Source organism: Terrapene carolina, unplaced genomic scaffold (assembly GCF_002925995.2).
Source record: "Terrapene carolina triunguis isolate 2854851 unplaced genomic scaffold, T_m_triunguis-2.0 Scaffold629, whole genome shotgun sequence".
In the NCBI taxonomy this organism is placed as follows: Eukaryota; Metazoa; Chordata; order Testudines; family Emydidae; genus Terrapene; species Terrapene triunguis.
This window is the reverse complement of record NW_020664980.1, coordinates 18,362,827-18,376,835: the sequence shown is the minus strand read 5'-3', so window position 1 is coordinate 18,376,835 and position 14,009 is coordinate 18,362,827. Positions and strand designations below refer to the sequence as shown.

At 50.0% G+C, this 14,009-nt stretch overlaps 2 protein-coding genes across 2 annotated transcripts; both read left to right on the top strand.

Moving 5' to 3' along the window:
• Window positions 1-4,208: 4,208 nt before the first annotated feature.
• Window positions 4,209-5,837, top strand: LOC113408006 (ovomucoid-like). Its single transcript, XM_026659523.1, has 4 exons — window positions 4,209-4,266; window positions 4,841-4,863; window positions 5,428-5,549; window positions 5,792-5,837. The coding sequence occupies exons 1-4, from the start codon at window positions 4,209-4,211 to the stop codon at window positions 5,835-5,837; spliced, it is 249 nt and encodes an 82-aa protein (XP_026515308.1).
• Window positions 5,838-8,746: 2,909 nt separating this feature from the next.
• Window positions 8,747-13,036, top strand: LOC115271363 (ovomucoid-like). The gene is made up of 7 exons (XM_029913392.1): window positions 8,747-8,842; window positions 9,674-9,688; window positions 10,229-10,356; window positions 11,472-11,523; window positions 12,090-12,217; window positions 12,469-12,520; window positions 12,944-13,036. Exons 1-7 carry the CDS (start codon window positions 8,747-8,749, stop codon window positions 13,034-13,036), a joined length of 564 nt encoding a protein of 187 aa, XP_029769252.1.
• Window positions 13,037-14,009: the final 973 nt, after the last annotated feature.

Here is a 14,009-nt window from a genome sequence, read left to right as displayed (position 1 = left end):
CAACCCGTTCCTCCCTATTTGTCAAAATCAAATCTAGAACAGCCTCTCCCCCAGTAGCTTTCTCCACCTTCTGAAATAAACAATTGTCTCCAATACATTCCAAGAACTCGTTGGATAATCTGTGCCCTGCTGTGTTATTTTCCCAACAGATGTCTGAGTGGTTGAAGTCCCCCATCACCACCAAGTCCTGTGCTTTGGATGATTTTGTTAGTTGTTTAAAAAAAGCCTCATCCACTTCTGCTTCCTGGTTCAGTGGTCTGTAGTAGACCCCTACCATGACATCTCCCTTGGTTTTTTACCCCTTTTATCCTTACCCAGAGACTTTCAACAAGTCTGTCTCCGATTTCCAGCTCAACCTCAGTCCAAATGTATACATTTTTAATATATAAGGGGGAGGGATAGCTCAGTGGTTTGAGCATTGGCCTGCTAAACCCAGGGTTGTGAGTTCAATCCTTGAGGCGGCCACTTAGGGATCTGGGGCAAAATCAGTACTTGGTCCTGCTAGTGAAGGCAGGGGGCTGGACTTGATGATTTTTCAAGGTCCCTTCCAGTTCTAGGAGATAGGTATATCTCCATATATTATATTATTATTACCTCTTCCCTTTTTCCCTGCCTGTCCTTCCTGAGCAAGCTGTACCCTTCTATACCAATATTCCAGCCATGCGTATTACCCCACCAAGTCCCTGTGATGCCAACTATGTCATAGTTGTGTTTAATTACTAGCATTTCGAGTTCTTGCTTATTCCCCATACTTCTCGCATTAGTGTACAGACATCTAAGATACTGATTTGATTCCGCCACCCCCAGTTCTGTCTTGTCTCTCCTTTATCCCTGCTATAACAGCCCATGTTCCCCACCCAAATTCCGAACCTTCTCCTGGGTCTCCATGTTTTTGACTTACCTGTGGGCTTTGGTCACCTGCCCCCTTCAAACCTAGTTTAAAGCCCTCCTCACTAGGTTAGCCAGTCTGAATCCAAATCTGCTCTTCCCCTTCCTCGATAGGTGGACCCGATCTCTGCTTAGCAATCCTTCTCCCTGGAACAGCATCCTGTGGTCAAGGAAGCCAAAGCCCTCCTGGTGACACCATCCTCGCAGCCAGGCATTCACCTCCAGGATGCATCTGTCTCTGCCTTGACGGGAAGGATCGAAGAGACCACCACCTGCACTCCCAACTCCCTCACCCTCACCCTCACTCCCAGAGCCCTGCAGTCACTTCTGATCTGCTGAGGGTCATACCTCACAGTATCATTAGTATCCACATGGATGCGTAGCATGGAGTAGTAGTCAGAGGGCTGGATGATCCTTGATAAACCCTCCGTAACATTTCGGATACGGCCCCTGGCAGGCAGCATACCTCCTGGGATGCCATGTCAGGGCAACAGATGGGTGCCTCTGTCTCCCTCAGAAGAGAGTCACCAATCACCCCTACCCTACGTTTCCTCCTGGAAGTGGTGGCTGTGATCCTCCCAGCCTTGGGGGTACATGGCTTCTCCTCCTCCACCTTTGGGGGTGATTCCTCATCGCTCGTTGCCAGGGCAGCAAAACGGCTTTCCATCACCACGGGTGGGTAGGTTGGAAGTACGGATGGAGCACTGCCTGCTGCCAGAAGTAACCAGCAGCCAGTGTCTTCCGTGTGACAGAGCAGGGCCGGCTTTAGGCCGATTCCCCAGAATCGGGCCCTGCGGGTAAGAGGGCCCCGCACCTTAGGCTCACCAGGCGGCAGTCCACTCCGGCGGCATTTCAGCGGCGGGGAGGGGGTCCGCTCCAGGGTCTTTGGTGGCATTTCAGCGGCGGGGGGTCCTTAAGTGCCACGGAAGACATGGAGAGGACCCCCCGCCGCCAAAGTGCCGCCGAAGACCCGAACCGCCGCCGGGTACTCGAATCGGGCCCCACAGGTCTTAAAGCTGGCCCTGGGCAGAGCCACATCCTCCTCCCCCGGTGGTGTGACAGCAGTCCTCTGTAGCTTGATAGCCTCCTCAGCCTTGGATGTCTCCATATGAATACTCTTGAGGAATTCCTCATGGGCACGGATGCTCCTCCTGTAGCTCTCCCACCTGCTTCCTGAGAGATTCCACCAGCAAACACCACTCACACTGGATGGCCCCCCCAGCCCAGCTTTCTGTGAGTGGGAAATGCAGGCCAGAGTCTCTGCAAATCCACACCAGGATCTGGGTAGAGGCATCCATGGTTAGGTTCTCTGTCTGGATACAGGTGCAGATGGAGGAGACAGGAGCAGCGTTGGCAGTGGCGATATGGCCCTTCCTAACCATAACAATTATATTACGTCTCCCACCCACAAACTCCCTTGTTTCCGGTCTCCTGTTCGCTAGCTCCCCTTGGTCGCTTAGCCTCTGGCTTTTAAGGCCCTCTCTCCTAGGTCAGCCCTACCCCCTCGTTAATCACACAGGGGGAGAGTGATCACAAGGCTGATCAAAGATGATCAAGGATGATCCAGGGAACAAAGGCTCAAATAGTCGCCAGAGACACAGTCCCAACTGACCCAGTAACTGAAATAACTGAAAATACCTGAAGTAACCTGAAAGAAAAACACAAACAGCCAAACAAACTCACTCACCCCAAAGTTAGTCCTCGCACTTTCTTCGTTCAGCAGGGGGATCTCCTTCTCCCCCTCTCAAACTTCCCTGTTCGCTCTGTCATGTACAGCGGTAAAATCACCTCCTGACTCCTACACTGCCTTGCTTCTACAGTCAAAGGATCGCATTAGCCATTTTCGCTACACCGGGAGCTCACATTCAGTTGCTTGCCCACGATGAACCCTAGCTCCGTTTCACAGTCTCTGCTTTCCAGGAGACTGTCCCCTATTCTATAGGGCCAGCCTGCAGCCTGTAGACCCAAATGGATAACTTTTCATTGGCTGTATTAAAACCTATTTTGTATGTTACAGAACATCTTACAGAGCAATCCATATCGTTCTGTTTGATGGCCCTGCCCTCATCATTAGATGCCACTCCTCCAACCTTTGTCAAGTAGCAGGGGGTAGCCATGTTAGTCTGTATCTACAAAAACAACAAGGAGTCTGGTGGCACCTTAAAGACTAACAGATATATTTGGGCATAAGCTTTCGTGGGTAAAAACCTCACTTCTTCGGATGCAACCGAAGTGTCATCCACAAATTGTATCAGCAGCTCTTTATTTTTCACTTCCAGAGCAGTGATGAAAAAAGTCGAAGACTGCCACACCTAGCACTGATCCATGCAGAACCTCACTAGAACCACCCTCATTCACTGATTATTTCCTCTTAACAACTACTTGTTGAGGCCTATGAAATAGGCAGTTAATAATCCATTTAACATGTGCCCTAGTGATATTGTATCATGCTAACTGTATAATGATAATCTATAATGTTTTTAGTCAGCATGTTGTGAGGTACTAAGTAGAAAGTCTACGTCTGTCACATCTGCGCAGACACCTTTATCCGCCAAACATCTGCTCCCTCCTGCCTGAGCTCGAGTGTCCCAAGACCTGTTACAAACAGGCTGGCAGGTGCTTGAACACTAAAGCAGCCGCCGGTGTGTTAGGAACAGGACACGCAGACCCTGGAATGTGCTGGGTTACTGGGGCATGATAGCATAGTCTAGCGTGAGTGATGCAAAGCAGCTGTTCTGAGCAAGCAACAGTGCACGGACACATAGGCCAAATGTAAATTATCTCTCCTCTCTACAATGGTGTACTAAGATTTACCATTTCGGTAGAATTAGCCATGCGTGTGAGAACAATGTAACTTTCCTCACGAATATTTATTGCAATCCCCAAAGTGTTTTCGTAGCCGCCACTTATGAGCGTCCTGTATTGTGAGGTTTATTTGCATTAGGGATGGGGAACGTTCTTCATGCCAACACTGGGCTCATCTGACAAGAAGGATTGTCATGCATGAACAAGAGTATTTGTTATTTGTTGTTCGGCACACCTGACCTTCCAGCTGGAAAAGTTTTAGCCAACTAATCAGGGAGCAAAATGTACATCTGACTTAGATGATCAATGAGCCATCATGAATAGGAATAGGGAATGACCATTCATTGTAGTGGTTTATAGAATCAGTGACCATTTCGACAGGGATTTCATAATCCAATTGGAGAGCCCAACCTCTTGTCTATATATATGAGATCTCCTCCCTTGGGCTGCATTGGGAGAGCATCTTCAGAGCTCAGCACTATCAGACTCCCTCAGACCCACGAACCACGTCCACCATGAAGACAGCAGCTGTCGTTGTGTTCCTCGCTCTGGGGCTCTTCTTCAGCTTTCAGGGTGAGTAACTTTTGCTGCAGCCTGTACAGAGCTCTGTGTCTGACCCTCTAACCTTCAGCAGGGGCTCGACTGTTCAAAACCAGCTGAGCACAGCTATGGACGTTTGGGTGTCATAAGCAGGGGAAGTGGCTCATGGCAGAAACAGCCATTTCCTTTGGAAAGATGTTACTGAGGGGCCATTATGGGCTTTTAACCAAACTCCACTCTGGGCGCTGCAAACAATCGCGCCTGCAGTTAATCCTGGGCAATGATGATAGTATTTACGGGTCTGACTGCGGGCGCATTTGTCTCCATGCTTCCATCAGACATTCCTTTGTGGTTTTCTAGCCTGATTGTAAATCTCCATTCCCACCGGGGGCTGATTCTCATCTCACACACACTGCTGTGGACCTGCTGGTGAGGGTCATGGAGTTACATTATGGTACAGCTGGGGTTAGTGTAGGGAACCTTCCCATGGTGACATTTGCCAGTGAGGAAGCTGCATGCATTGTCCTACAGAGATGAATGTTCTTAAGTGACTTTCCCGCCAGCATTTCCCTTCATTGTGTCATTTGTGTCTGTGTCTTTGTTCCAGATGCTACTGGTCAGGATGGTAAGGTGAGTCCAACTCTCACTGTTAATTAATTGTTCCCTCCCCCTGGTTTGTAACATCAAGGAGCCCATGATCTCTGGGTTAGAAACATGCTAGGACTCAGGAGTAAATTGGGAGCTGGCTTGAGGGGAGAGTGAATCCCTGGGGCTGAGATGCCATGTGGTCCGAGTGATGGATTCCATCCTTTACTGGACAGGACACTGTCTGTGATGGGCCTCAGGGAGGCACCGGAAGCAACTCAGAGACAGAAGGGGGAGGGGACGGTATCACAAGAGCATGAGGAGTTTTATATTTGAGCATCAGCTGCCTGCGCAGACGCCCCTTCGCTCACACTCCTTGTGATGCGGGTTGGGAAGAGTCTCGGGGACCAGGGAGACGGGCAGTGTGGTTGCCCTTTCTTAGCTCCTGCTGGCAGCAAGAGGGGAATTGGGAAATCAGTTCGTCAGAGCTGAGGGGCAGGTTAGAGGCAGGGACAGAGCACACCCAGCACCAGGGGACACCAGCAGGGCCCTCATGTAATACAGAGAATGGCATTAATAATAATAATAATCATTAATTAATAACATCAGCCACAGGGTTTCTGCAGTGAGTACAAGAAGCCACCTTCTGTCTGCACCAAGGACTTACACCCGATCTGTGGCACTGATAACAAAACATACAGCAACAAATGCTTCTTTTGCAAAGCAGTCTGGTGAGTACAGGAATAAATGGCCCATTCATAAAAACTAAAACACAATTGTCATGTCACTGTAGCCCCTGCCTGTACCCATCTGTCTTTACCTCCTACAGGCTGGGTCAACTTCCTCAGTCTAATTTTTCCTGTCAGCGAATAAGCTCTGGTTAATTTGACATAATGGGGCCTTGACCGAAGCTTTGCCCTCGTTGCCCATAAGGTTGCAGCCCTGAGTTCTGTGTCTCTGTCTTTCCTTCTAGGGAAAACCTTGGAAGTCTTTGCTTTAAGCAAGAAGGAAAATGCTGAATCCTCGATGGTGCTGAGGGCTGAGGTGGAGCTGGATCCTTTCTGCTTTTAGTTTCCGCCAGCAGATCCCCACATGGAGACACGGACTCTGCCCCTGCCACCATCGCTGACTCTACAGCTGATGTTCAATAAAGTAAACTCAGCCAAATTCTTTACTTCTGTGATTTTTAACCTTCCCTCCCCCCACGCACCCAACTCGCTCCCCACATTCCTCCCAAACCCGCCCAGACCCAGCAGCTGCAGCGGCTGTCCATCTCCTTGTTGGTGCACAGGAGACCACCGGGACCCTCTGGCCAGGGTCTGTGGTGCCTTCATGCCCCTGTGCGGCAGACCAACAATCTGCCGACCTTGCTTGGTCCTCAGCAGGAGTATCAGCTGCCTCAATTTGGGGCTGCACTGGGGGGAGTCTTCCTTTGCCCCCAGCCTATGAACACGGCGTCCCTGGCTGTCCATTGATACCACGTCACCACTTCCCCTCCCGCCAGGCCGAGCTGGCCCGTCCAAACGAGAGTGACACACAAACGGGCCGGTGCCTGGACTTGAAAGCAGCTGCCACAGCTGTAGGGACTGGGCACCTGGAGCCCAGAATGGGCTGGGTTACTTGGGTATGACAGCAAAGCTGACTGTCCCCGGGATGCCAGGGGGCTGGTGTGAGGACGCAAAGGAGCTCTCGACCCGTATGATTGAAAGTAAATAATCTCTCCTCCTCCGCCGTGGGGCAAGACAGTGTACAAAGCTTGGTTCTGAGTGATTCCAAACAGATACTTCCAACGTCAAAGTCTGTTCTTAGCCATTTCCTGCCCAGAATAAAAATGCTTCAATTCATCAGATCATTTTGTTTCACAGCTACTATCTAGGGTTATGCCAAGGTAGACTGGGTGGGATTTGTGTTTCAAGCGATGCTCATTGAGACAGTTCTTGGCTGGCTCTGGCGTTATAAAGATGGAAAACACTCAGAACTCAATGAGCATCGCTTGGTGGTAACTGCCACTGACTGTAGTATTTGGCCATCATCTTCATCAAGTCAGTGTTTAGGATTTGTCCCTTTTTGTACTAAGCCATTCAAGGTAGACCACAAATTGAAATCCAGCCAGCACTGAGAATGTCCTTCCATTTGAGGACTTGTAGCTGTATAACAGGAGCCCAGCTTCCCAATTGGACATTAACACCTTTGATTCAAACTGGATAAGTGGTAGAATGTCGTGTGACCTCAGGGTGCCATGGGGCGACTGGCCCTTTAAGGGGGATCAGGGCCCAGTCTGCCTGTGACTGCCTGCAAGAAAGCTACTTTCTCCTCCAGTATCCCCAGGTCAGCCTTCAGCAGGCAGAGACTGCAGGAACTGTGGGATAGCTACCCACAGTGCAAAGCTCCGAAAGTCGACGCTAGCCTCGGTACTGTGGACGCACTCCGCCAACTTAATGTGCTTAGTGGGGACACATACAATCGACTGTATAAAATCGACTTCTATAAAATCGACCTCATTTCATAGTGTAGACATACCAAGAGACAGGACAATCCTGAGGAGAGGAGCTCCCAGATCACCGGGGCTCCCTGGAGACAGGGAACTGTCTGGAGATCCCACCAGAACAGGGAGCCAAGGAGATGCTCTTGGAGGCAGGAGATTCCCAAGGCAGAGCTGCAGAAAGCAGACATCCAGGAAGGCCTGGGTCTCAGCAAAGGGATCTCTCAGACCGTAGCAGGAAGCCCCGTGTGCCGGGAAGCTACTGCCAGGGAGAAGGGACTTCTGGCGAGAAGGGGCTTACAGAGAGAGAAGCAGTTGCAGAGAGAAAGTGTTCCCAGGGAAGGGACAGGAGCAGCTCCAGAGAACGAACTGGGCATGGGGCCTTCCCGGTTGCTATGAGGGACTTAGCAAAGAGTGCCGCGCTGTCAGGGGAAGAGTGGCAGCGGCAGAACGCTCCACAGAAGTCTGATCTCAAGACAGGGAATTCGGCCTGAGTGCCCCAGGGCTACAGAGCCAAGACGTAAGATTGATTAACCTGGAGGCAGCGCGTTTTCCGGTGGCGACGCTGACTTCAGGTTCCACTTTTGTGTTGTTCTTTTTGGTTGAATAAATGAGACCCTCCAAAGAGGGAATTGTTAGTACCTGCAGGCCTACTTGGACATGTTTATACTCAGGGTGAGGAAATCCAGGCAGGACTCACCCGTAGCATCATGCCTGCCGAGGGGACACCTTAAAGAGTGAGAGAGCGGCTACACGGGGATACTTATGTTGTGAGTTCTTTTAGTTATTACATTCTAGGCATTAACCAATAAATCATGTGCATTGGGACCACAGGATTGAGTTGTGTTTTCCCAGAATGCAACAGGGCCTCACCCAACCATTGAGGACGGTGGCGGAGGTCACCAGAGCTTATCCACCTTTGGATTGATGAGTAATACCCCATTGTTCTCACACCTAGGAGGCTTTGGGGGGTGGAAATGAACAATCAGCCCGAAGGGATTTGGAGCTGGTGGGGAGAGGTGAGGCTGTTGGCCAGCCTGCGCTGGACTCGGCTGAGTTTCTACAACAACAAACAGGAACCTTGCCGAGCGTTCCATGGAGCCCAGGACGAAAAGTCCCACAAGCCGTGCCAGTTCATCTGCTCCTCAGCAGAAGGTTCTGGGCTCAGTAGATTTATATCAGGTGCAAACCCACCACACCTCAGCTCAGGCGCCGACCTACCAGTCTGGCAAAGACAGAGAATCATCTCGATACAGCAATCCCTGGTGAGGTAAAGAGGGCAAAGTGCATGTGGAGAGGTCCTTCCAGAGGAAACTGGTCATGCTGTCCAGTGTCGGGGTGGCTTTGGAAGGTGATTTCGCAGTTGAGGTGGAGACTCGGCCCAGGAGCATATGTGGGTTCTGCCTCTGAGGCTTATTAAGGGAGCATCTACTGAGCAGAGCGCGAATGGTCTCCACATGGATTGCACAGTTACCGCCACCAGGAAGTCAAAAGGGATCTCTGTGCCCCTTGCTCTGGCACTTCTCTCTTGCTGCTTCTCAGGTGAGTGCCCTTTGCGGTAACCGGGCCACAGCCCTTCGCTTTCCACCTCTCGGCTCACCCTTGTGCAGCCTGGACCCTTAGTGGTCAGAATCCTGCCCACCTTTATGAAGAGAGCTGAGGGGCTGTTTGTTCTGCACGGGCAGCAGAGACTTCAGGGCTCTTTGTATAAGGATTAGCAACAGGGTCCTTTGACAATATTTCCCTCCTTCTCCACACTGCTGCGGAATGTCCTGGGTAACAGCTGGTTGCACCCCAGAAGTGGCTGCATTTCCACCTTCTTTTGGCAACATGAAACAATATTTGTTATTGCGTCATGACATTGGAGAAATGACTGATTCCCAAAAAGAGATCTTTGTGAAGGCTGTCACTGAGGAAACTGAACATTTTGGGCCTGGTCCTTATCCCCCGGACTTAAATGGGAGCAAGATTGGGCCCTGTGCATAAAAGGTGTTCACCTGGTTTGTTAACTTTCCTATGTAGATCCCATCCCTCTGAAAGGGACACTCTCTGGGACCCCTCCCCTGGGACCTCACAAACAATGCCAGTGGCTAAATGGTCAGACTCCACAGAAGCCAACAATCCTGGGACACGTTTGCCAACTCCGTGCTGATATGCTGCATTATTTTGTGGACCAGCAAATCTGAAAAATATGCTGAAATAAGCAATTGAAAAGCCCCTTTTATTTAGTAACATGGTCGGTGCAATTCAGTGCAGGAAACCTTAATTCAGTGGAAGTTTTCTCACTAGCAGGGTTAGTGTGTATAAATGTGGTCGCCCTCCCAGATGATTTTTGTCTCATCCTAGCTTGTGTGTCTGCAATTTTTGTTCCAGGTGTTGCCTGTCAAGGTGAGAAGCAGGTTTGTTCAGCTCTTCTGCTTTATGAATTCTCACGTTCCATCCCCACTCCCATTTCTTAACTGGAACCCAAAAAAGTGGGGACGGCCGGGACAGGGCTTAAAAAAGGGATTGTCCTAGCCAAAACGGGACGTATGGGCACCCTACTCCAGGGGACCTTCCCTTCATACAGTGTCTGAGCTCGCCTTTCTCCTGGAGCAAATTAGAATTCCCAGACTAGACTGTCTTTTTTTCCCAACACAGTTTGCACTGAGAAACTAGTGAAAATGCCCAGGGCTGCTAAGAAAAGCCAAATGCTACAGGTGACGTAAAGCCCTCTGAGACTCTGCCCCTTAGACGATATGGGGACCCTTCCATCCATCTCCCTATCAATCTACCTTGCTATGATCAGTAATAACCTGTGGCCTGATTCCCCTCACACATTGTTCCATTGGTGTAAAATGGACACAAGGATAGTGGTGAATCAGGAGGATCAACAAATAGTAACAGTGATAAAAACTCACTCATGAATATGTCTGGAACCTTCTGCAGGAAGGCTGCAGTGAGCACCTGACACAAGCAGAGGGCAAACCCTTTATCTGCACCCCAGAGTCCAAACCAGTCTGCGGCAGTAACGGTTTGCTCTACGACAACAAGTGCCTCTTGTGTGCAGCAGCACGGTGAGTGCATTCATTGCTAGCTCCCTGATGCGACCGTCAGCTCTGCTGGGGCAGAGGACGTGGCATTGGCGCTGTCAGTCCTTATGCCGGTAGGTGTGTGTGTCAGTGGGTGGGACAGTCCTCACGCTCAGGTGCTGCTCTCCGCAGTGATACTGGAAATGGCATACCGAGGCTTACGTGCTTCATGGCTGTTATCTGTCATCAAACGTGCCCTGTTTATGAGCAATTTTATTTTCTACCTGCAAAGCTCAGCCTGTGTTCTGACAGCAGAGCTGGGTATGTTCCATCTTGCATATCATCAACCCGAAAAACGTTCTGCAGGCTAAATTATGTGATCACCATGTAACCCCATCATCTTCCAGTTTTGCTCTCAGCGACTATTGTGCAACTCCATTGTCTTTGGGAGTTTGCACAGATGTGAGTTGCATGCTGCTGACATTGCACAAGACCCACTGAATCCTCAGTTCTCGGGCTCTCGGCTGAGTTGGCTCACTCCTGCAGAGCAGGTGTAATGTATTGCGCTCAGACACGCCGGGGGTGCATCTCTGAAGTGAGACGGCAACGAGCGACACTGGGGCTGCACTGACTTCCTTGGGAATTTTACTTGGGAATTTACTGGGTCCAGGATTTCATCCAACATATTTGCATAGTAATTGTTTCAGAGTTAAGACTTCACTGTTTAGGGTGACCAGATGTCTCGCTTTTATAGGGACAGTCCCGATATTTGGGGTTTTTTTTTATATAGACGCCTATTACCCCCCACCCCCCGTCCCAATTTTTCACACTTGCTGTCTGGTCACCCTGCTGTTTTCCCACAGGCTCTGCGCAGGCTTCTTCTTGGAGGCTCAGACTAAAAACCCCAGAATGCATCTGGAGGCCGCGCATTGTGACCTATGGCAACCAGTTAGCACAAAAAGGATGGGTTCAAACTGGAACAATTGGCAAACAATTTTGGGCAACATGCCTGTCTACCAGAGAGGATAAATGTGAATGGCCCTGCCCCAATAGAACCTCTCATACGGGACAGCCCATCTTCCTCTGGTTAATTCAATTCAGATGAGACATTTTATTATGAAGGGAATAGTCATATTCATCATCTCTCTTTTTCCATCTAGAGAAACTAGAGTCAACATTGGCATAAGGGGTAAACAAGAGCGCAAGCCCAAGGTAAATCCAGGTGTGTTATACGTTATGTTTACCTGGCAGGCTTCATCCTGAAGGCTTTACAAACTACTGTATATACACAGAGCACCACGGAAATGCAGCTATGGTGACCAGATGTCCTGATTTTATAGGGACAGACCTGATATTCGGGGCTTTGGCTTGTACAGGCACCTATTACCCCCCACCCCCGTCCTGATTTTTCACGCTTGCTATATGGTCACCTTAGTTGCAGCCATCACTAGGGTGGAGCACAGTGATCGACTTGTGTGTGGAGAGGGGAAGTATTGACCAAGGAAAGACACTTGGGAAAATCCTCCTCTTACAAAAGTATGAGGGGATCTTTAACGCTCATTCAGAGGAGTCGGGAAAGCACAGGGCTGGGAGGTAGGAAAACAGGCCTGTCCTCCTGCTTCTGCCAGAAGATTTCCCCTCCCTTCATCTGTAAAATGGGGATAATATCAACATACCTCAGGGTGCTTTGGTGAAGCTGACTGCTCTGTGCTGTATCTGGGCAAAGTACTGGCTTTACTGACAGTGATGATAATGCCTGTGTGTAATTGTTCTTGCAGGTCGATTGTAACAGGTACCCTCGAGCAAAGGAGCGAGGGCCTTTTTTCTGCCCAAAGGTGTACAAGCCCGTCTGTGGCACAAATGACATGACGTACGGCAACAAGTGCCTCTTGTGCTCAGCAATCTGGTGAGTTATTTGGGCCTGGGGCTACCTTTTTATGATATATTTGTACAGTACCTAGCGCAATCAGATCCCAGAATGCATCAGGAGGCAGCTCATGGAGGCATGGGGGTGAAAAAAATCAGTTCAGACTAGACTAATGGGCAAAATATACCATCCTGGTATAGCAGAGAAGAGAAAAATGGGTACAGTTGTTCCATTATAGTTATATTCTGCAGGGAGACTCAGTAGTTTTAATCTCTCCTTCTCTCTCACAGGGAAACTGGAATCAACATTGGCATGAAGCATAAAGGAAAATGTGGGGAAAAGGTAAATCCAGGCATATCATAGTTTACATTTTTATATGGCATGCAATCCCACAGGCTTTACAAACTACAGCGCCCTGTGGAAATGCAGCCATCACCGGGGTGGAGAGCAGGGCTCCACTTGTGTACAGAGGTGGGGAGGAGTAATATTACCCCAGGGAAAAGTCCTGTTCCTACAAAACCTGCCAGGGGATCTTTAAGCCTCACACAGAGGAGACAGGACCTTGGTTTACAGACAAGGAAACCGCAGGGGAGTGAACACATGGACCATGCAAGAATGAAGAGCTGAGCGGACTCTGGTAGGATTTGATCCTGTGATTCAAGGTGTCTCAGACATTCAGCAAGGAGCTCTAAGCAGAGCTGGTTGGACATTTCCCATCAGAACACGCTGATTCAACGGAATCTAAATGTTCTGTGGGAACCCCAGGTCGGCCGCCTGGGCTCGGGGGCAGACAGGGTCTCTAGGCCACCCAGCTCCCAAGCCAGCCAGCCAGCCACGGAGCTGGCCTGGAAAGTTTGAAAAAATTCCCTTCCAAAATGGAATGTTTTGAAATTTTCCCTTCTGCAGAAAACTTCCCATTTCCAGCTGTTCGTTCTGATTCGGAACCAATTCCGGGGGGGAAACGTGAACTTTCTGTGGGCCAGAAGTTCCAGTTCCCACAAGCTCTGACATGACACCCTCCACTCCACTGAAAAGAGCTCTACACTCAAAATCTTCGTGCAGCTACCTGCTGCGGCTAATAGTTACTTCGATATCACTTGGGTGTCCCCCCACGGCTAGTGCCAAATCTTAGGCATCTTTTATTGTGGGCTAAGGCTCAGTAGCCACACACGACACAAAGCTTCTGCTCTTGGCCTCGCCGGGCAGGAACATTTCGAGCTACAGGTCCTGCTTTGACTTGGTCATTGATGGAAACGGCAACAGGTCTGCAGCCAAAACGTTCTCTGCTCATTTACCAAAGCTGTTGGTCTAGTCAAGTCCGTTGCCCCTGAACACAGACAGACACAGCGGAAAGAGAAGTGAAGAGAAGGGGGAGAGAAAAGATGTCCTCTGCTTACTAGAATATGCTATAGATGGGCAAACGACTAGCAACAACAACCTCATTGAACGAGTTTGGAGCATTGTGCAATCGCTTTTTCAGGTTGCCTGCAGTAGGTATCCACAAGCAAGGAAGCGTGGCCCCTTTTTCCGCCCAAAGGGGTACGATCCCGTCTGTGGCACGGATGGTGTGAAATATGGCAACAGATGTCTCCTGTGTTCAGCAATGTGGTGAGTGCAAACTAGTAACGGGCTCTCCTGAGAGCAGCCGTACACCACTAGCTCCTTCCGAGGGGCAGTGTCACAGGGCGAGCGGGCCCTTTAAGGGGATTGCAGCTCGGCTGCGCTCTGCCCCAGGCTCACCCCCCCTTCCAGGGATCCCATGGTCAAAGCTTGGGGACTCAGAACCAGGCCAGCCAGTATATAACGAGCAGGCGCCTCAGCTCAGGTAGAG